Source organism: Chlorocebus sabaeus, chromosome 10 (assembly GCF_047675955.1).
Source record: "Chlorocebus sabaeus isolate Y175 chromosome 10, mChlSab1.0.hap1, whole genome shotgun sequence".
Lineage (NCBI taxonomy): Eukaryota > Metazoa > Chordata > Mammalia > Primates > Cercopithecidae > Chlorocebus > Chlorocebus sabaeus.
Genome location: NC_132913.1, coordinates 115,336 through 137,264, shown reverse-complemented (window position 1 = coordinate 137,264; position 21,929 = coordinate 115,336). Strand labels below are relative to the sequence as shown.

General features: G+C 40.5%; 1 protein-coding gene and 1 long non-coding RNA gene across 5 annotated transcripts in view; one reads left to right on the top strand and one right to left on the bottom strand.

The window, feature by feature from the left end:
- Positions 1-21,929, bottom strand: part of LOC119625916 (uncharacterized) — a 65,721-nt gene that overhangs the window by 23,058 nt on the left and 20,734 nt on the right. Inside the window, exons 4-6 of one of the 4 annotated variants that reach the window (XR_012094149.1) lie at positions 16,329-16,562; positions 14,558-14,663; positions 3,158-3,796 (exon numbers count right to left, since the gene is read on the bottom strand). This is a non-coding gene — a long non-coding RNA (uncharacterized lncRNA). Of the gene's footprint in view, positions 1-3,157; positions 3,892-7,783; positions 14,664-16,328; positions 16,563-21,929 lie in introns of those variants that run through there. The other 3 variants (XR_012094148.1, XR_012094147.1, XR_012094150.1) reach the window with 3 other exon arrangements.
- Positions 18,239-19,831, top strand: LOC140712655 (ubiquitin carboxyl-terminal hydrolase 17-like). Its single transcript, XM_073020258.1, has one exon. It carries the CDS (start codon positions 18,239-18,241, stop codon positions 19,826-19,828), a length of 1,590 nt encoding a protein of 529 aa, XP_072876359.1. The 3' UTR covers positions 19,829-19,831.

The following is a 21,929-nucleotide window of genomic DNA, read 5'->3' as shown; positions in this document are numbered from 1 at the left end:
TTCTGATATGTAGCCTTTGAAATTTTATTTGCTGCAGATCTCTTGGTAGTGAACAATTTTCATTTTTATCTGTCAGTTTCATATTGTGATTTTTGATCTTGAAAGACAGCATTACTGAGTACCCAATTCTATATTAACAGTTATTTTCTCTCAACATTTGTTGATACTAGTTTACTCATTTTTAGTTTTTGCTTTACTATAATAATCAGATAAATATTATTTCATTATAAATTATCCTTTTTTTCAATGTTTGTATGGTCTGGTGTTTGGTTTTAATGTTTTATAATTTAACTAAAGTGAGTTTATTTTTATATCATCTGTTAGAAATATACTCTTTGAATCAATGGATTTATACCTTTTCTTAATTTCTTTTTGAGAATCTCTTGAAGTGGTGAATCATTTTACACTTCTCTCCCCCCATATTCGAATTAAATAAATGTTAGACCTTGTGTTTCCATGCTACATTCTGGGTATATCATTTAAACATTTTTTCTTCACTAGTTATCCTCTTACCTGTGTCTAATATATCATTAATAACTTGCATTTATTTTTAAATTATTTTTTGTTTCAGACCTGCCTTTTTTTTTTTTTTTTTTGGAGATGGAGTCTCGCTCTGTTGCCCAGGCTGGAGTGCAGTGGTGCAATCTTGGCTCACTGCAACCTCCACCTCCCGGGTTCAAGCTATTCTTCTATCTCAGCCGCCTGAGTAGCTGGGACTACAGGCACCCACCACCATGCTCGGCTAATTTTTATATATATATATTTTTAGTAGCGACAAGGTTTCACCATCTTGGGCCTGCTGGTCTTGAACTCCTGACCTCATGATCCACCCATCTTGGCCTCCCAAAGTGCTGGGATTACAGGTATGAGCCACCATGCCCAGCCAGATCTGCCCATTTTTTCTATCAACTATATTGTTTTACTATTGTTTTTACATCTTTGTAATAGTAGATTGCTTCTTTAAACAATTGATACATACCTGCTTAATTATTTCTCCACATTGACGATTTCAATACATCTAGTTTTAAAGGGTCTAGATATGCTATTCATTTCATTAACTTTTATTCATGGTGTCTTGCTTACCTGATCATTTTTAATACTGAACTCATTGTTCATCCTTAACCTGACATCATTTTATGGTCTGAAATGAGAATGCTATTATCCAGACTTCCTCTGGGAAGCTGACTCAATGCTTTAACTCAATATAGACGTTTCAGCATTAACAAACTGGAACTTCTGATGGCCCAAGGGTCAGTAGTACCATCATTAGCATTACTGATCAGAGCAGATCTTCCCAGAGGATCTGGGAAACCTTCACCCCCCTCCATCAGCTCTCCAATACAAAGTGCCCACTGCTCAAGCTCCAGTTCACAGACTATTTTTGTGTTTGAAAGAGGAGATATTTTAAGAACTTGCCTAACCATTTTCAGGGATAGAAATGTTTCAAAGAGATCCTCTACTATACATATGTTCTATAGCAGCAGTCACTTGAGAGCAGCTCACTTGCAGTCATGGCCAAAAGCCTAAATCTTTCTTTCATTCTAGTCACACCTATTTTGTATCTTTTGGGGATATCTCAGATTCAGATGCATTCATAGTATTCTATGATTTGCGACACTACTATAGATTCTTCAAAATGTTACAACATTCCAATGGTATCTTGGGAGGTATAGAAGGAGAGGAAAAACAATGGGCTCAAATCTCCTCTGACTTCTCTTCTTACAATATGTTTCATTGTTCAAAACTTTTAGAACTATATTAATACAGCATTGACAGTGGGCATTCTTCTTTTCCTTCTGACTTTAATAGGATTGAAGGAAGTGTTTTGCTATGAAATTGCTATATGGGTTGTATTCAGATAAATTTTGACTTTATAAAGCCAATATTCTCCTCATTATTTTTAAATGCTTACCAGGATTCACAGTATTATTTTCAGTTCTCCCTGTTTAAAGCCATATTTAAATAACTTGATGACTTGGATATACTATATATGTTACTCTGCTACAGAAACAGAAAAACCACCACCGAATTATATTCTAAGATACTTGGTACACCAATTGCACCATCGTTTTTTATCTAAGACATTCAATTCTTCCACAGGTGGGAGCACATGAATTAGCATCATTTACTACTTGTAGCTTTCACTACAGACTTTCAGACTTATGGTGCCTAAAAGAAATAGAATACTTCTAGCTGGGTTTAAAAGCTACAAATAAACAGAGGAAATATACACTATTTTGAAAGTACCACTTGAGTGTTATGCATGTATTTCAATATTATGTTGCTAATTTTAATTGTTCAAAGTTAAAGAGCTTAAACCTCCCCCTCATGCATTCCTGAATCACCCATTACTCCCACACATATATTGTTCGATACAGCATAAACCTAAGTAAATAAAGATGTGGCAAAATGAAAAAAGTAAAATAACGTTATACCATTCTCATCTGTGAATGACATCAGTAGACAGATGTGAATAAAAGTAAGGTGATTATAATTTTAAAAATCATATTTAATAGGATCCATTTATTATTAAATGAACATTAGGCTACTTAATGAATAATAAATCTTTGACACAATGAAAACTCTTAATGCAGAGTGAGACCAAAATGAAAGTAATAACTGTTTTTCTCTTAACCCTTGCTTTAGTTGGTCTTTCCACCAGACTGTCACTTTAAGGATATTCTAATAGCACAAAGCCACCAGCTTTACCATTAGAGAGATCTTCATTAAATTATCTTTGTTGTAATAAAGGTCATCTGGAGGAAATACTGGTCTGGACACAATAATAAATGTCAAGCTTTCTAATATTTTCCAGTTTTAGACACAAATTGAAAGGATCATTTATAATGTCAAAAATATACTTTTTTCTAACTAATCTATCCTATGACTAAGACACTATTAGCAATTAAAGTAGATAGAGCAAATATAAATGTGGAGAGAAAAAGTAATTTCCACTTGTTTGAACAGATGAAAGCACGAATAAATTGAAAGTCTGAAATATTAGCTTGGGGGAATAAAATCACTTGGGGGAGCAAGAGCAGGATATACCAGCCTTTAACTCTACACTTCCCCCAAGAAAAAATTTATAGATAGCTATGTACAAACCAAAATAGTGCTGGGAGGGTTCAAGGGACCACTTAAGAAACTACAGCAACACAGTGAAGCCAAAAAAAAAAAAAAAAAAAAAAGAGAGAGAGAGAGAGAGTGAAAGAAAAAAAAAAAACAAAAAAACAAAAACGAATAGCCATATAGAAAAAACAACTCCTGAAATCAGCATACCTGAGACAGCAGAAACATCTTTTTTAGCTAGGAACGAAAAAAGCTGAAAGGGACTATCAGTATCAGCCACAAGGTGGAACCACTATGGCCCTCAGTAACCCTCTCTGGCAGAAGACACTGGCATTTTTGCCCTGCAGTAAGCAACAGCCATTTCTGAGAGAAAACCCAGAGGAAAAGATGAAGATGTACCATCCCCTCCCACATCCCTTTTCCCCCACCAAAAATACCGTGACTGTTGTGCCAAACCAGGATCGGAACTACTACCTTTCTTAATCTGCATGTGTCTCTGACATATGAGCAGCAACCATTTCAAAAGCTCCCACATAGAAATGCTCATACTCAATTTATTCTGTTACTTAAGAGTGTTCATGGATTTACATTCCATTTGTGGACTATCTCACTGGATCTTCTTTCCTGCAGTAAGAGGTGGTTTGGGTGCTGCTGAAGGTCATTGTCTCAGTTTGTCTGGTGTTTGCAGAAGAGATGTCTGCAAAGTAGTAGAAGATCAAATTGGTGCCTGCCGAAGAAGGATGAAGTGCTGTAGAGCATGGTGGATTTTAACGCCAATTCCAACACCACTTATCATGTCAGATTATCAAGAACCCCTTAAACCTAAGTTGAAATGAAACTGATGTAAAATAAAAATACATCAAAAGTGAAGTTATTTGCATCTAAGAATATTGAAATATACATATTAAGTACTTCCATCTTGATAACCATCTTGTGTTTTCACTTATCAACATAAATGAATAAATACTAATTTCAAATATACCCAACACTATTTCTTTGTGAGTCATTAACAGATCTTAACAAAACCTTTAAAAATGAGAAATCTGTTACTTTTGTTTTCCAAGATGGTGGATTGAAGGCATTGTTAGCCTGCCTCTTGCACTTGGAAAGACAAAATGGTGTGTAGAGATTCACACTGAACTTTCTTTCAAGGAGCAACACAGGAACTTAACAGGAAAATTGAAATAAGCCACAGACCATTTGAAAGAAGCAGCAGGATGCAGCTTACACCATAAGCTAGGCAGAAAATTTTGAGTTTCCAGGGTGTGAGATGGGGATAAACTGACTGTAAGATATACACTTCCATTGGGAAACCTATCAATCTAGGCCATAGGGGAAGGCCTTAATCGTACTCAGGGCTGGAGTTGATTCAGTGAAGAGTGACGACTATATGAGGAGTGGCATTGGGATGTGCTTTGAGTCTCCAGCACGTTCCCAGTTTCTGGCAGGATGGAGGGAAACCATTTCTGATTCTACCTCAGAGAGGACCTCCCAGAAGTCTGCCAGCTAACTCAAATGGTGGTCACAGGTTGAGAGAACCTCCCAACTGAAATGTTTGATATAATTTCCTATGGGGACAAACTCCCCAGGCCAGAACTGAGAGGTGAGTGGGACGTGTGATGCAGCAGCAAGCACAGGAGCTGGATGCCCCAGCTCTGCAGGTGGATCAGGAGGGGTGTGGCCTGAAGGCTGCAGTTACTGTCTCAATAGGAGAGGCTTATGGTATGGGTCAGTTTTGAGCTCTGAGTTCAGACTTCTTGAAACTTAGCTAACTACTCCCAGTGGAACACTGTGGGTGTGAGACCTGCCTTGCCAAGGGTGTGGGAGCTGGATGGGGCTTACCGCCAAGCTGCTACTCCCCATTCTTCATATGGACTCTCCTTGTACAGAGGCAGAGGCAGCTTCACTTCTCTCTGGAAAATTACCCCAGTGGCCCAAGAACTGCCTTCCAATTCCCACTGGAGCCACTGCTTGTCCCACACGTAGAGAGCCAGAGCATCACTTTACCTGACCTAGTTCCCACCTGGTTTTGCTCAACCACCTACCCTGGTAGATTAACACAAATAACAGAAGAATCTTTTAGAAGCCCTTTCGCTCTACCCGTTCCCTGAGACACCAGAGTACCTCCCATGGGTAACATAAGGCAAGTCCAAATCTCACCACTACCACCACAGCTGGCAGTCTTTTGCAAGTACCACCTCCTGGCTGAAGGCCAACTGACACAGTCCATTAGAGCATCTTAAATTCAGAACATTCAATGTCATGACAGGCCGGGGAGCCTCCTCTGCCTTAATTTGGCTCTCTATCACACATTCACACACACACACACACGCGCGCGCGCGCGTCACACACACACATCAACCTACTGGCAAACCGAGGAAAACACACACACACACACACACACACACCTGCTCAATTCAGGCCATTATCCCTGATGAACATCGATGCAAAAATTCTCAGTAAAATACTGGCAAACCGAATCCAGCAGCACATCAAAAAGCTTATCCACCACGATCAAGTGGGCTGCATCTTTGGGGTGAAAGGCTGAGTCAACATACACAAATCAATAAATGTAATTGATCACTTAAACAGAACCAAAGGCAAACACCAGACAATTATTTTGATACATGCAAAAATGCCTCTGATAAAATTCAACATCCCTTCCTGTTAAAAACTCTCAATAAACTAGGTATTGATGGAACATACCTTAAAATAATAAGAGCTATTTCATACAGCCAATATCATAAAGAATAGGCAAAAGCTGGAAGCATTTCAATTGAAAACTGGTACAAGACAAGGAAGCCCTCTGTAACCACTTCTATTCAACATAGTATTGGAAGTTCTCGTCAGGGCAATCAGGCAATAGAAAGAAATAAAGGGTATTCAAATAGGAAGAGAGAAAGTCAACTTGTCTCTGTTTGCAGATGACACGACTTCATATTTAGAAAACCCATCATCTCAACTGAAAAACTTCTTGAACTGATAAGCAACTTCACCAAGGTCTCAAGATACAAAATCATTGTGCAAAAATCACAAGCATTCCATTACACCAACAATAGTCGAGCAGAGAGCCAAATCAAGAGTGAACTCCCATTCACAATTACTACAAAGAAAGTAAAATAGCTAGGAATACAACTAGGAGTACAAGGGATGTGAAGGACCTCTTCAAGGACAACTGTAAACCACTGCTCAAGGTAATAAGAGAGGACACAGACAAATGGAAAAAATTCCATCTTCATGAATAGGAAGAATCAATATTGTAAAAATGGCCATACTGCCCAAACATTATAGATTCAATGCTATATCCATCAAAATACCGTTGACATTTTTCACAGAATTAGAAAGAACTATTTTAAATGTCATATGGAATCAAAGAATACCCCATATACCCAAGAAAATCATAAACAAAAATAACAAAGCTGGAGGCATTACGCTTACTTCAAACTGTACTAGAAGGCTACGGTACCAAAACAGCAGGCTACTGCTGCCAAAACAGACATATAGACCAATGGAGAAGAGCAAAGACCTCAGAAATAACACCACACATCTATGACCACCTGATGTTTGACAAACCTGACAAAAACAAGCAAGGGAGAAAGGATCTCCTATTCAGTAAATGATGCTGGGAAAACTGGCTTGCCATATACAGAAAACCAAAACTTGACCCCTTCCTTACACCTTATACAATAATTAACTCAAGCTGGATTAAAGATTTAAATGTAAAATCCAAAACCATAAAAACCCTAGAAGAAAACCTAGGCAATATCATTCAGGACACAGGCAAGGACAAAGATTTCATGACAAAAATGTCAAAAGCAATTGTAACAAAAGCCAAAATTGACAAATCGGATCTAATTAAACTAAAGACCTTCTGCACAGCAAAGAAACTATCATCAGCATGAGCAATCAACCTACAGGACGGGAGAAAATTATCACAACCTACCCATCTGACAAAGGTCTAATAACAAAAATTGACAAGGAACTTAAACATATTTACAAGCAAAAAAACAAACAACCCCATCAAAAGTGAGCAAAGGATATGAACAGAAACTTATCAAAAGAAGACATTGATCTAACCAACAAATATATTTTTTAAAAGCTCAACAATACTGATCATCAGAGAAGTGAAAATCAAAACTACAATGAGATACCATCTCACACCCATCAGAATGGTGATTATTAAAAAGTTAAGAAACAATAGATGCTGGTGAGGCTGAGAAGAAAGAGGGACGCTTTTACACTGTTGGGGAAACTGTAAATTAGTTCAACCATTGTGGAAGACAGTATGGTGATTCCTCAAGGATCTAGAACCAGAAACACCATTTGATCCAGTAATCCCATTACTGGCTATATACCCAAAGGAATATAAATCATTCCACTATAAAGACACATGCACATGTAAGTTTATTGCAGCACTATATACAACAGCAAAGACATGAAACCAACCCAAATGCGCTTCAGTGCTAGACTGGATAAAGAAAATGTGGTACCTATACACCATAAAATACTATGCAGTCATAAAAAAGAATGAGATCATGTCTTTTGCAGGCACATGGATGAAGCCATCATACTGAGCAAACTAACACAGTAACAAAAAAATCAAACACCGCATGTTCTCACTAATAAGTGAAAGTTGAACTTTGAGAAAACAAGGACACAGTGAGGGGAACAACGCACAACACGGTCCCCTGGGGACTGGGGGTGAGGGAAGAGAACTTAGAGGATGAGTCAATAGGTGCAACAAACCATCATGGCAAAGGATACCTATACAACAAACCTGTACGTTCTGCACATGTATCCCGTATTTTTTAAATTTAAAAACAGGAAATACTTATGGACACACGTACATACATACATACACACATACATTCTTCCCGGATCTTCATTCCTGGCAAGCCAAGGAACCTGGAGAAACACCAGAATTCTGTCCCTCTGAAAATGCAGGACAGGTTTACCTTCATCAGCATAAAATTTTGGACCAAATGTGGTAACTGCAGGTCCACCCCACAATGAGTAACTGAAAATTGAGGCAGTATTTCAGATCCAAAAAAGCTGATGAAGCAATTCGTGACACATTTGGGTTGTTTTTGCCTTTTCCTACTATGAAGAGTGCCAGTAGGAAGAAGGAAGAACGGTGTACAAATATCTGTTTGATTCTCTGTTTTCAGAATCCTTTGCTTGTTTGTGTGTGTGTTTGTTCTTTCTTGAGACAGGACATCACTCCAGTCAGCCAGGCTTTTCCAGTCTGTAATTTTTGTTCTTTCCTTTTGTCAAGTTTTAGAAGATTTTACTTTCTATTGAATTTTAAGGCATTTTTAGATGTGTATTAAAACATTATCTCCCATGCTGTGTGTTACATTTCATTTATTTTCATCGTCCCTTTTTTATTTTATTATTTTATTTTATTATAGTTTATATTCTAGGGAATATATGCACAAAGTGCAGGTTTGTTACATATGTATACATGTGCCATGTTGGTGTGCTGCACCCATTAACTCGTCCTGTACATTAGGCGTATCTCCTAATGCTATCCTTCCCTCCTCCCCCCACCCCACAACAGGCCCTGGTGTGTGATATTCCCCTTCCTGTGTCCAGGTGTTCTCATTGTTCAATTCCCATCCATGAGTGAAAACATGTGGTGTTTGGTTTTCTGTTCTTGCAGTAGTTTGCTGAGAATGATGGTTTCCAGCTGCATCCATGTCCTTACAAAGGACATAAACTCATCCTCTTTTATGGCTACATAGTATTCCATGGTGTATATGTGCCACATTTTCTTAATCCAGTCTATCATTGATGAACATTTGGGTTGGTTCCAAGTCTTTACTGTTGTGAATAGTGATGCAATAAACATATGTGTGCATGTCTTTATAGCAGCATGATTTCTAATCCTTTGGGGATATAGCCAGTAATGGGATGTCTGGGTCAAATGGTATTTCTAGTTCTAGATCCTTAAGGAATCGCCATGCTGTTTTCCACAATGGTTGAACTAGTTGACAGTTCCACCAACAGTGTAAAAGTGTTCCTATTTCTCCACATCCTCTCCAGCACCTGTTGTTTCCTGACTTTTTAATGATCACCATTCTAACTGGTGTGAGACGGTATCTCATTGTGGTCTTGATTTGCCTTTCTTTGATGGCTAGTGATGATGAGCATTTTTTCATGTGTCTGTTGACTGCATAAATGTCTTCTTTTGAGAAGTGTCTGTTCATATCCTTTGCCCACTTTTTGATAGGATTGTTTTTGTTTTTTTTTTTCTTGTAAATTTGTTTGAGTTCTTTGTAGGTTCTGGATATTAGCCCTTTGTCAGATGAGTAGATTGCAAAAATTTTCTCCCATTCTGTAGGTTGCCTGTTTATTCTGATGGTAGTTTCTTCTGCTGTGCAGAAGCTCTTTAGTTTAATTAGATCCCATTTGTCAATTTTGGCTTTTGTTGCCATTGCTTTTGTTGTTTTAGACAAGAAGTCCTTGCCCACTCTTGTGTCCTGAATGGTATCGCCTAGGTTTTCTTCTAGGGTTTTTATGGTTTTAGGTCTAACATTTAAGTCTCTAATGCATCTTGAATTAATTTTTGTATAAGGTGTAAGGAAAGGATACAGTTTCAGCTTTCTACTTATGGCTAGCCACTTTTCCCAGCAGTATTTATTGAATAGGGAATCCTTTCTCCATTTCTTGTTTTTGTCAGGTTTGTCAAAGATCAGATAGTTGTAGAAGTGTGGTATTATTTCTGAGGGCTCTGTTCTGTTCCATTGGTCTATAGCTCTGTTTTGGTGCCAGTACCATGCTGTTTTGGTTACTGTAGCCTTGTAGTATAGTTTGAAGTCAGGTAGTGTGATGACTCCAGCTTTGTTCTTTTGACTTAGGATTGTCTTGGCAATGCGGGCTCTTTTTTGGTTCCATATGAACTTTAAAGTAGTTTTTTCCAATTCTGTGAAGAAAGTCACTGGTAGCTTAATGGGGATGGCATTGAATCTATAAATTACCTTGCACAGTATGGCCATTTTCACTATATTGATTCTTGATTCTTCCTATCCATGAGCATGGAATGTACGGAGTGTTCTCCCATTTGTTTCTGTCCTCTTTTATTTCATTGATCAGTGGTTTGTAGTTCTCCTTGAAGAGGTCCTTCACATCCCTTGTAAGTTAGATTCCTAGATATTTTATTCTCTTTGAAGCAATTGTGAATGGGAGTTCACTTATGATTTGGTTCTCTGTTTGTCTGTCATTGGTGTATAAGAATGCTTGTGATTTTTGCAAATTGATTTTGTATCCTGAGACTTTGCTGAAGTTGCTTATCAGCTTAAGGAGATCTTGGGCTGAGAGGATGAGGTTTTCTAAATATACAATCATGTCATCTGCAAACAGGGACAATTTGACTTCCTCTTTTCCTATTTGAATACCCTTTATTTCTTTCTCTTGCCTGGTTGCCCTGGCCAGAAGTTCAACACTATGTTGAATAGGAGTGGTGAAAGAGGGCATCCCTGTCTTGTGCTAGCTTTCAAGGGGAATGCTTCCAGTTTTTGCCTATTCAATATGATATAGGCTGTGGGTTTGTCATAAATAGCTCTTATTATTTTGAGATATGTTCCATCAATTCTGAATTTATTAAGTTTTTAGCATGAAGAGCTGTTGAATTTTGTCAAAGGCCTTTTCTGCATCTATTGAGATAATCATGTGGTTTTTGTCTTTGGTTCTGTTTATATGCTGGATTACGTTTCTTGATTTGTGTATGTTGAACCAGTCTTGCATCCCAGGGATGAAGCCCACTTGATCATGGTGGATAAGCTTTTTGAAGTGCTGTGGATTTGGTTTACCAGTATTTTATTGAGGATTTTTGCATGGATGTTCATCAGGGATATTGGTCTAAAATTCTCTTTTTTTTGTTGTGTCTCTGTCAGGCTTTGGTATCAGGATGGTGTTGGCCTTATAAAATGAGTTAGGGAGGATTCCCTCTTTTTCTATTGATTAGAATAGTTTCAGAAGGAATGGTACCAGCTCCTCCTTGTACCTCTGGTAGAATTCGGCTATGAATCTTTCTGGTCCTGGACTTTTTTGGTTGATAGGCTATTAATTATTGCCTCAATTTCAGAGCCTGTTATTGGTCTATTCAGGGATTCAACTTCTGGTTTAGTCTTGGGAGAATGTATGTGTCCAGGAATTTATCCATTTACTCTAGGTTTTCTAGCTTATTTATGTAGAGGTGTTTTTAGTATTCTGTGATGGTACTTTGTATTTCTGTGGGGTCAGTAGTGATATCCCCTTTATCATTTTTTATTGCATCTATTTGATTCTTCTCTCTTTTCTTCTTTATTAGTCTTGCTAGCTGCCTATCAATTTTGTTAATCTTTTCAAGAAATCAGCTTCTGGATTCATTGACTTTTTTAAGGGTTTTTTGTGTCTCTGTCTCCTTCAGTTCTGCTCTGATCTTAGTTATTTCTTACCTTCTGCTAGCTTTTGAATGTGTTTGCTCTTGCTTCTCTAGTTCTTTTAGTTGTGATATTAGGATGTCAATTTTAGATCTTTCCTGCTTTCTCTTGTGAGAATTTAGTGCTATAAATTTCCCTCTACACACTGCTTTAAATGTGTCCAGAGATTCTGGTATGATGTATCTTTATTCTCATTGGTTTCAAAGAACATCTTTATTTCTGCCTTCATTTCGTTATGTAACCAGTAGTCATTCAGGAGCAGGTTGTTTAGTTTCCATTTAATTGAGCAGTTTTGATTGAGTTTCTTAATGCTGAGTTCTTGTTTGATTGCACTGTGGTCTGAGAGACAGTTTGTTATAGTTTCTGTTCTTTTATATTTTCTGAGGAGTGCTTTACTTCCAACTATGTGGTCAATTTTGGAATAAGTGCAATATGGTGTTGAGAAGAATGTATATTCTGTTGGTTTGGGGTGGAGAGTTCTGTAGATGTCTATTAGGTCTGCTTGGTGCAGAGTTGGGTTCAATTCCTGTATATCCTTAACTTTCTGTCTCGTTGATCTAATGTTGACAGTGGGGTGTTAAAGTCTCCCATTATCATTGTGTGGGAGTCTAAGTCTCTTTGTAAGTCTCTAAGGATTTGCTTTATGAATCTGGGTGCTCCTGAATTGGGTGTATATATATTTTGGATAGTTAGCTCTTCCTGTTGAATTGATCCCTTTACGATTGTGTATTGGCCTTCTTTGTCTCTTTTGATCTTTCTTGGTTTAAACTCTGTTTTATCAGCGACTAGGATTGCAACCCCTGCCATTTTTTGTTTTCCATTTGCTTGGTAGATCTTCCTCCATCCCTTTATTTTAAGCCTATGTCTGTCTCTGCACGTGAGATGGGTCTCCTGAATACAGCAAACTGGTGGGTCTTGTCACCACCAGGCCTGCCCTATAAGAGCTCCTGACTCTTTATCCAACTTGCCAGTCTGTGTCTTTTAATTGGAACATTTAGCCCATTTACATTTAGGTTAATATTGTTACATGTGAACTTGATCCTGTCATTATGATGTTGGCTGGTTATTTTGCTCATTATTTGATGCAGTTTCTTCCTAGCATCGATGGTCTTTACATTTTGGCATGTTTTGGCAATGGCTGGTACCGGTTGTTCATTTCCATGTTTAGTGCTTCCTTCAGGAGCTCTTGTAGGGCAGGCCTGGTGGTGACAAAATCTCTCAGCGCTTGCTTGTCTGTAAGGATTTTATTTCTCCCTCACTTATGAAACTTAATTTGGCTGGATATGAAATTCTGGGTTGAAAATTCTTTTGTTTAAGAATGTTGAATATTGCCCCACCCCTCCCTTCTGGCTTGTAGAGTTTCTGCCGAGAAATCCACTGTTAGCCTAATGGGCTTCCCTTTGTGGGTAACCCGACCTTTCTTTCTGGCTGCCCTTAACATTTTTTCCTTCATTTCAACTTTGGTGAATCTGACAATTATGTGTCTTGGAGTTGCTCTTCTAGAGGAGTATCTTTGTGGCATTCTCTGTATTTGCTGAATTTGAATGTCAGCCTGCCTTGCTAGGTTGGGGGAGTTCTCCTGGATGATATCCTGCAGAATGTTTTCCAACTTGGTTCCATTCTCCCCCTCACTTTCAGGTACACAAATCAGACGTAGATTTTGCCTTTTCCCATATTCCCATATTTCTTGGAGGCTTTGTTCATTTCTTTTTACTCTTTTTTCTCTAAACTTCTCTTCTCACTTCATTTTATTCATTTGATCTTCAATCACTGACGCCCTTTCTTCCAGTTGACTGAGTCGGTTACTGAAGCTTGTGCATTTGTCATGTAGTTCTTGTGTCATGGTTTTCAGCTCTCTCAGGTCATTTAAGGACTTCTTTACATTGGTTATTCTAGTTAGCCATTCAGGAAATCTTTTTCCAAGGTTTTTAGCTTCTTTGCTATGGGTTCGAACTTCCTCCTTTAGCTCGGAGAAGTTTGATCGTCTGAAACCTTCTTCTCTCAACTCGTCAAAGTCATTCTCTGTTCAGCTTTGTTCCATTGCTGGAGAGGAGCTGCATTCCTTTGGAGGGGGAGTGTTGCTCAGATTTTTAGAATTTTCAGTTTTTCTGCACTTCTTTCTCCCTATCTTTGTGGTTTTATCTACCTTTGGTCTTTGATGATGTTGATGTACAGATGGGGTTTTGGTGTGGATGTCCTTTCTGTTTGTTTGTTAGCTTTCTTTCTAATAGTCATGACCCTCAGTTTCAGGTCTGTTGGAGTTTGCTCAAGGTCCACTCCAGACCCTGTTTGCCTAGGTGGCAGCAGTGGAGGCTGCAGAAGAGTAAATATTGCTGAACAGCAAATGTTTCTGCCTGATTATTCCTCTGGAAGCTTCGTCTCAGAGGGGTACCCGGTTGTGTGATATGTGAGGTGTCAATCTGACCCTAGTGGGGGTGTCTCCCAGTTAGGCTACTCCAGGGTCAGGGACCCACTTGAGCAGGCAGTCTGTCTGTTCTCAGATCTCAAACACCATGCTGGGAGAACCACTACTCTCTTCAAAGCTGTCAGACAGGGACATTTAAATCTGCAGAGGTTTCTGCTGTCTTTTGTTTGGCTATGCCCTCTCCCCAGAGGTGGAGTCTACAGAGGCAGGCAGGCTTCTTTGAGCTGTGGCGGGCTCCACCCAGTTCGAGCTTCCCCACCACTTTGTTTACCTACTCAAGCCTCAGCAATGGTGAGCGCCCCTCCCCCAGCCTTGCAGCCTCCTTGCAGTTAGATCTTGGACTACTGGGCTAGCAATGAGGGAGGCTCTGTGGGCGTGGGACTCTCCAAGCCAGATGCGGGATATAATCTCCTGATATGACGTTTGCTGAGACCCTTGATAAAGGACAGTGTTAGGGTGGGAGTAACCCAATTTTCCAGGTGCTGTGTATCACGGTTTCCCTTGGCTAGGAAAGGGAATTCCCTCCCCCCTTGCACTTTCTGGGTAAGGTGATGGCTCACCCTGCTTCGGTTGCTCTGTGTGCTGCATTCACTGTCCTGCCCCCACTGTCCAACAAGCCCCAGTGAGATGAACCCGGTACCTCAGTTGGAAATGCAGAAATCACCCGTCTCCTGTGTCACTCACGCTGGGAGCTGGAGGCTGGATCTGTTCCTATTTGGCCATCTTGGAACTACCTCTCATCGCTCCTTTAATGAACAAAAGGTTTTAGCTTAGATATCTTCCTGTTTGTCAAGTTTTTCTGATTTTGACTTTTCAAAATATGCTGTCATATACAAGAAACGCTTGGATATAAAATTCCACGAATATTTCTCTTTTCTTGCACTCATCACTTCGGTGGATGTCATCAATTAATCTCTGGGTTATAGCATGTTTTCTTGAAAGTGTTCTGTAGTCTATTTTGGGCATTGAGAATTTCATCAAACTTAAGTGAATATTTCTACAAATTGAAGGCATAGTCCCTTTTGATGCTTTATTATTTGCATATATTGCTTCCACAAGACCATTTCATGCAAAGACTTGTCTTGTCCTCACAGCCAGATCATTACAACGTGATATAGAATCAATTGGTCAAAAATGGTAAGGTTATCTCTGGAATGTCAATTTGACTCCATTGATCTCTCCATTTTAATTAAGACACAATATGCTGTGTTAATTACATAACATCGCTACACATTCTCAAATCAGAAAATGTAGTTCCAACTTCTTGTCGTTCAATTGTGGAAAGAATGATCTTATCTCCCAGATGCACATGCTTGGAAGTACTTCTCAACACACACACACACACACACACAGTCACATCCAGACACAAAGATACAAATACACACACAGACACAAACTGTTTAATATGTACACAATTGTTAACTGGCATTGTTTTACATGAAATAAGGCAAATGTGTAGCCACTGTCCTAACCCAGTTCCACTCCTATCATATTTGCCCATAACACTGATTAGTAAATCTGATTCAACTGTTCTATAATCACAATTTAAGTTGTGTCCATTAAATTCCCTGAGGAATGCAAAAGGATACAACCTAAGACACAAAACTTAATTGACTGCTGATATTTCATTGGTAAATTGGGTAATTGATGGGTAAATGTAGTGGAACCAGTGGGTGGGCATTAGTTATATAAGCGGTGAAGCAGCAAGATACTTCATTATTAAAAGGTGTTTGAAAGAAATTGAAACACAGTAGTGTGTGTATTCAGCTGAACTAAAATTAGAAAACCCAGAAATAAATCTCACTTGGGGTGTAAAAAAATGGCATTAGGGGAGATTCTGGGTCAATCGTCCAACTGTGCAAACTGGATCTTGGAAGCAGGATCCCTTTCCTGCAATGAGACTTGTTTATTGGTGGTGGTGTTTCAGTGGAAACGATTTTGGAGAATGGCCCCTTCCTTTTGTGTATCTGCTGATTAGATTTCATGGCTGATTAGATTTCATGGGAAATCAGGGGTTTTAAACTCTATTTAAATGTTAACATAATTCATTCAAATGACAAAAAATCAACAGGTTCTTTGATGTGGAATCATCACAGATCCCTTTCTTCTTAGGTACAGTTATTAAAGTTGACCTACCAGAGTGAAACAATTATGGAGAATGGCCCCTTCCTTTAGTGTATTTGCTGATTAGATTTAATGGTACATTTATCATTAGGTATAGTGATCAAAGTTGACCTACCCAAGAGCAGAGATGTCCAGGACAGAACTCAGGACTCTGTAGAATCACAGAATCTTGGGTGCAACACTGTTCAAGCACATAAATATGCTCATTCAGAGGGTTTCGGTGTGACGTGTGTGTGAATTGCAGTGTAATGAGCATGACACGCAGACAGGTTATCAAGTGGACTCACCTCAAAATCAGTTATGGGCATTACAGAACACTGATGCCAAGTTCCCGGATCCAGAGGAAAGAAACTCCAGCATCCTGTGTAAAGCCACGGCATCTGGATTTCTCATGCTTCTGGGGATCATGCCCCTGAAAATAGTGACTCCTTCCTCCTTGTGGAGCATCTTTCTCAGCAGCGCTCATTTCTTCTTCCAGGACTCTGTCCAACAGAAAGGGGAAGCCTTCTGATAGAGCACACCTGACCCATGAAAAGAAAAGGGAAAGAAAGGAGGCCAAAGGTCACACTCTCCTCATTCCACCATCCTCCCTAAAATCATCCTGATTTCATGGGCCCTGAGACCAGGGATGCTTCTGTACACCTCGAGGCCTTGGCACCTGGCCTAAATTCTATTCTCTTTCTCATTATCTGAAACATTTTAAGAAAATCCCTAGAGCCAGGATCTTTATTCCTAGTAAGCCAAAAGTCCCAAAGAAACACCCAAATTCTGTCCCTCTTAGTTTGGGAAACAAGTCTACCTTCATCAGCATGACATTTCCACCAAATGTGGTAACTGCAAGTCCACCACACAATGCTTAACTGGAATTGGAAGCAACATCTCAGACGATGAAAAATACACGCAACAATCCCTAAGACAAGTGGTTTATTTTTCCCTTTCTTACTAAAACAACCGCCAGTTTTAACAATGGTATGCAAATCTCTTTTAGACGCCCTGCTTTTAAATCTCTATGTTTCCTCCTGAGACAGGGACTCACTCCCATCACCCAGGCATTTACAGTGTTTAATTCTGGTTATATGCTATTCTCAAATTTACAACTATTTATTTCATCTCTCTCAAATGTTGATCCATTATCACATACGTATTAAAATATTATCTCCCATGCTGTGTGATATGTTGTTTTTATATTCATCCTTTCTTAAATGAACCAAAGGTTTTAGTTGGATTAAATTGTGATTAGTCAAGTTTTCTGATTTCATGATTTCTTAAATTGCGGTCATATGACCTCAATCACTGGAAATAGAATGTCATGAGTATTTCTCTTTACTTGCAATCATAAATACGGGGAATGTCATCAATTGGTATGTCGGTGATTGCATGATTTCCTGAAAGTCTTTCACAGTCTAATTTGGACACTGAGTATTTCGTCTAAGTTCAGTGCATGTTTCCGACACTTGATGCTTTATGATTTCGGTATATAGCTTCCACAACAGCATTTCCTGCAAAGACATGTCTTGGTCCCCACTGGTAAGTCATCTCACTCGAACACAGAATCAATAGGCTGAACATGGAAAGGTTATCACTAGAATACTTATTAGACTGCACGGATTTCTTCTTTGATATTAAGGAAACAAATACACTGTGTTATTAACTGTACTTCATTGATGATTCTCAAGTCAGAAAGTACAGGTCTGACTTCCTGTCCTTCAATGCCTGAAAGGATGATCATATCTGCCAAAAGCACATAGTTAGAAGCACATCGCAGCTCAAACACACACACACACCCAGACATATAAACAAAAACAAAGAAACACTCACATGGGCATGATTCCGCATGCCCACAAGTTCACGCAAGCAAACACATACACACAAACACACACATTGTTTTGTAAGGACAGAATTATTCCCTACCACTGTTTTAAGTAAACTAACGCATTCCCCAGGAGTTTTAAGTGAACTCCCTGGGGAATACAAGGGGACACACCCTATGACTCATTCTTTAACTGAGTGCTGATATTGGATTGGTGGACCGCGTACCTGATGGGTGGGTGGGGTGTTCGCGGTAGGCGGGGGTGAGTTATATAAGGGCTGATGCAGCCAGATGGCGCGTCATTTGAAGACTCTCTCGGAAGAGATAGCGTCTTTCTGCAACGTGTGGTCCCAGCAGAAAAAGCTTGTGATCCTTGCTCCTGGCGACATGGAGGCCGATTCACTCCACTTGGGAGGTGAGTGGCAGTTCAACCGCTTTTCAAAACTCATATCTTCTCGGCCAGATGCAGCTTTTGCTGAAATTCAGCGGACTTCTCTACCTGAGAAGTCACCACTGTCATCTGAGACCCAAGTCAACCTCTGTGATGATTTGGCTCCTGTGGCAAGACAGCCTGCCCCCAGAAAGAAGCTTCCTCTCAGTAGCAGGAGACCTGCTGCGGTGGGGGCTGGGCTCCAGAATATGGGAAATACTTGCTACTTGAATGCTTCCCTGCAGTGCCTGACATACACACCACCCCTTGCCAACTACATGCTGTCGCAGGAGCACTCTCAACTTTGTCAGCGTCACAAGTGCTGCATGCTGTGTACGATGGAAGCTCACATTACACGGGCCCTCCACTGTCCTGGCCACGTCATCCAGCCCTCACAGGCATTGGCTGCTGGCTTCCATCGAGGCAAGCAGGAAGATGCCCATGAGTTTCTGATGTTTATTGTGGATGCGATGAAAAAGGCATGCCTTCCCGGGCACAAGCAGGTAGATCATGACTCTGAGGACACCACCCTCATCCACCAGATATTTGGAGGCTGCTGGAGATCTCAAATCAAGTGTCTCCACTGCCAGGGCGTTTCGGACACCTTTGACCCTTACCTGGACATCGCCCTGGATATCCAGGCAGCTCAGAGTGTGAAGCAAGCTTTGGAACAGGTGGTGAAGCCCGAAGAACTCAATGGAGAGAATGCCTATCATTGTGGTCTTTGTCTCCAGAAGGCGCCTGCCTCCAAGACGTTCACTCTACACACTTCTGCCAAGGTCCTCATCCTTGTATTGAAGAGATTCTCCAATGTCACAGGCAACAAACTTGCCAAGAATGTGCAATACCCTGAGTGCCTTGACATGCAGCCATACATGTCTCAGCAGAACACAGGACCTCTAGTCTATGTCTTCTATGCTGTGCTGGTCCACGCTGGGTGGAGTTGTCACAACGGACATTACCTCTCTTATGTCAAAGCTCCAGGAGGCCAGTGGTATAAAATGGATGACACCAAGGTCACTGCCTGTAACATCGCTTCTGTCCTGAGTCAACAGGCCTATGTCCTCTTTTACATCCAGAAGAGTGAACTGGAAAGATGTAGTGAGAGTGTGTCAATAGGCAGGGAACCAGGAGCCCTTGGCGCTGAACACAAAGACAGGCGAGCAACGCAAGGAGAGCTCCAGAGAGAACCCTGCCTCCAGGTACCCGACTTGGAGGAGCACTTAGTGGAAAGAGCCACTCAGGAAAGCACCTTAGACCACTGGAAGTTCCTCCAAGAGCAAAACAAAACCAAGCCTGACTTCAACGTCAGAAAAGTCGAATGTACCCTGCCTCCCAACGTGTTTGTGATTCATCCATCAAAATACAAGAGTGGGATGAACAACCATCATCCTGAACAGCAAAGCTCCCTGCTGAACCTCTCTTCAAGGAACCTGACACCTCAGGAGTCCATGAACACTGACACACTCACTTCTCTGCAAGGGAGGACCAGGAGATCCAAAGGGAGGAACAAACACAGCAAGAGGGCTCTGTTTGTGTGCCAGTGATCTCAGGAAAAGTCTCCACCCAAACGCAGGAGTGCATGCGCACACAAACTGACACACACACACATACACGTACACACACACACACCCAGGAGGGGGTTCACGCACGCACACACACACACCATCACATACTCAGTCAATCCGACATAAAGTAATGAGGAGCCTAGGTTTCTGTCTACACAAGAGGGACAACTGGATAGTGATGGCTGAGTTTCAGGATGAGCCCAGACATGGGAAACATCGAGTTTTGCCGTCGTGAGTCTTCTGAACCTGTGGGGGGATTGTCTGTGTGTTTGTGTTCATGGTAGATGACATTCAGTGTGAATTTCTGAATAGGACATATTGCGGTGTAGGGTTGCGCGTGAGGTTATTGCAGGGGACGGGGTTGACTATTTTCTCTTGGGGTGTGTTTCATTCGTCAGTTGTTGGTGAGCACCAGAAGTTGAAATTTTGCGAACGTGGGACTTCTGTGGATCCTTCTCCCTACCTTGAGTAGTGGAAACTGGAACGCATTTGAAGAGAGGAAGGGTGTTTTTCTTTTGAACCTGCCTCGCCGTTTTTACATTGCTTGTTGAATGGACCTCAGGCGCCCTAGGACTTGTGCCCTTGGTGGAACCCACAGAATGCTGGAAACAGACAGACAGACACACTTGCCTATTGAATGCTGTCCATTTCCAATGAATTGAAGCAGAAAATCATCCCACTGGTATGTGAGTCATTTGGAAGTAAGTCGTATTGATAATAAAGGAAATCAAACACAGGAGCGTGTGTGTATTCAACTAAAATAAAATCAGCAAGCACTGAAATAAATCTCATTTGGTGTGTATCAAAATGGCATTTGGGAGATTCCGGGTCAATTGTCCAGCTGCGAAAGGTGCATCTCTGAAGCACAGTCCCTGACCAGCAATGAGACTTGTTCATCCGAGGTGGTGTTGCAGTGGAAATGATTGTGGGAAATGGCCCCTTCCTTTTGTGTATTCGCTGATTGGATTTCAGGCTCCGTTTCTCGTTCGGTACAGAGATCCAAGTTGACCAACCCGAGAGTAAAGATGTCCAGGGCATAACTCAGGGCTCCGTACAACCACAGAATCTTGGGTGCAACCCTGCTCGAGCACACAAATGTGCGTATTAACAGTGTCTCTGTGTGACGTGTGTGCAAAGTACAGTGTGATGAGCATGACTGGCAGACAGTATGTTACCATCGTATGTCCCCAACCACCGGAAATAGAATGTTATGAGCATTTGTCTCTTCTTGCAATCATAAATTCGGGGAATGTCATCAATCAGCCGGTCGGTGATTGCATGATTACCTGAAAGTCTTTCACCGTCTAAACTGTGCATTGAGTATTTCGTCTAACTTCAGTGCATGTTTCTAACACTCGATGCTTTATGATTTGAGTATCTAGCTCCCACCAGAGCGCTTCCTGCAAAGACTTATCTTGTTCCCCACTGGCAAGTCATTTCACTCGGATATAGAATCAAGAGCCTGAACATGGAAAAAATCAAGAGGCTGGAATGTCTATTGGATTCCCCGGATCCCTACACACACACATGCACACAGGTGTACAGTCATTTCTACATAACATAATGTGGTCCTCAGGTTTTTGTCTATGTGAAAGGGACAACTGGTTAGTGATGGCCGCATTTCAAGATGATCCCATATCTAATATGTTGTTGTGGAGTTGTGAGTATTCTGATCATGTGAAGGGACTGTCTCTGTGCATGTGTTTTCACAGTAGATGACATCCTGTGTGAATATCTGTAGACTACATTTTGAGGTGTAGGTTTTCCCCTCAGGTTACTGGATGAATTTGAATTTATTGTTCTGTCTTGGTTTGTTTTGATTAGTCAATTGGTAGGCGAGAGTCGGTGAAATTTTGCTAAAGTGGGATATAGGTGAATCATTCTCGTGAATGTGAATAATTGAGACTGGGATGCATTTGTAACATTGGAAGGGTGTTCTTACTTTTTATTCCAACTTTTTTTGCATTTGTTTTCAACTGATCTCAGGTGCCCTGGGTAGAACCTAGGTAATTCTTGGAACAGACAAACAGATGCTGCTAATTTTATGGTATGAGTTTAAGTTTAATTTAAAGGGAAAGTT

Bases quoted from the DNA above. Each gene is read 5' to 3' on its own strand.
- LOC140712655 (XM_073020258.1), top strand. From the start codon at position 18,239: ATGGAGGCCGATTCACTCCACTTGGGAGGTGAGTGGCAGTTCAACCGC.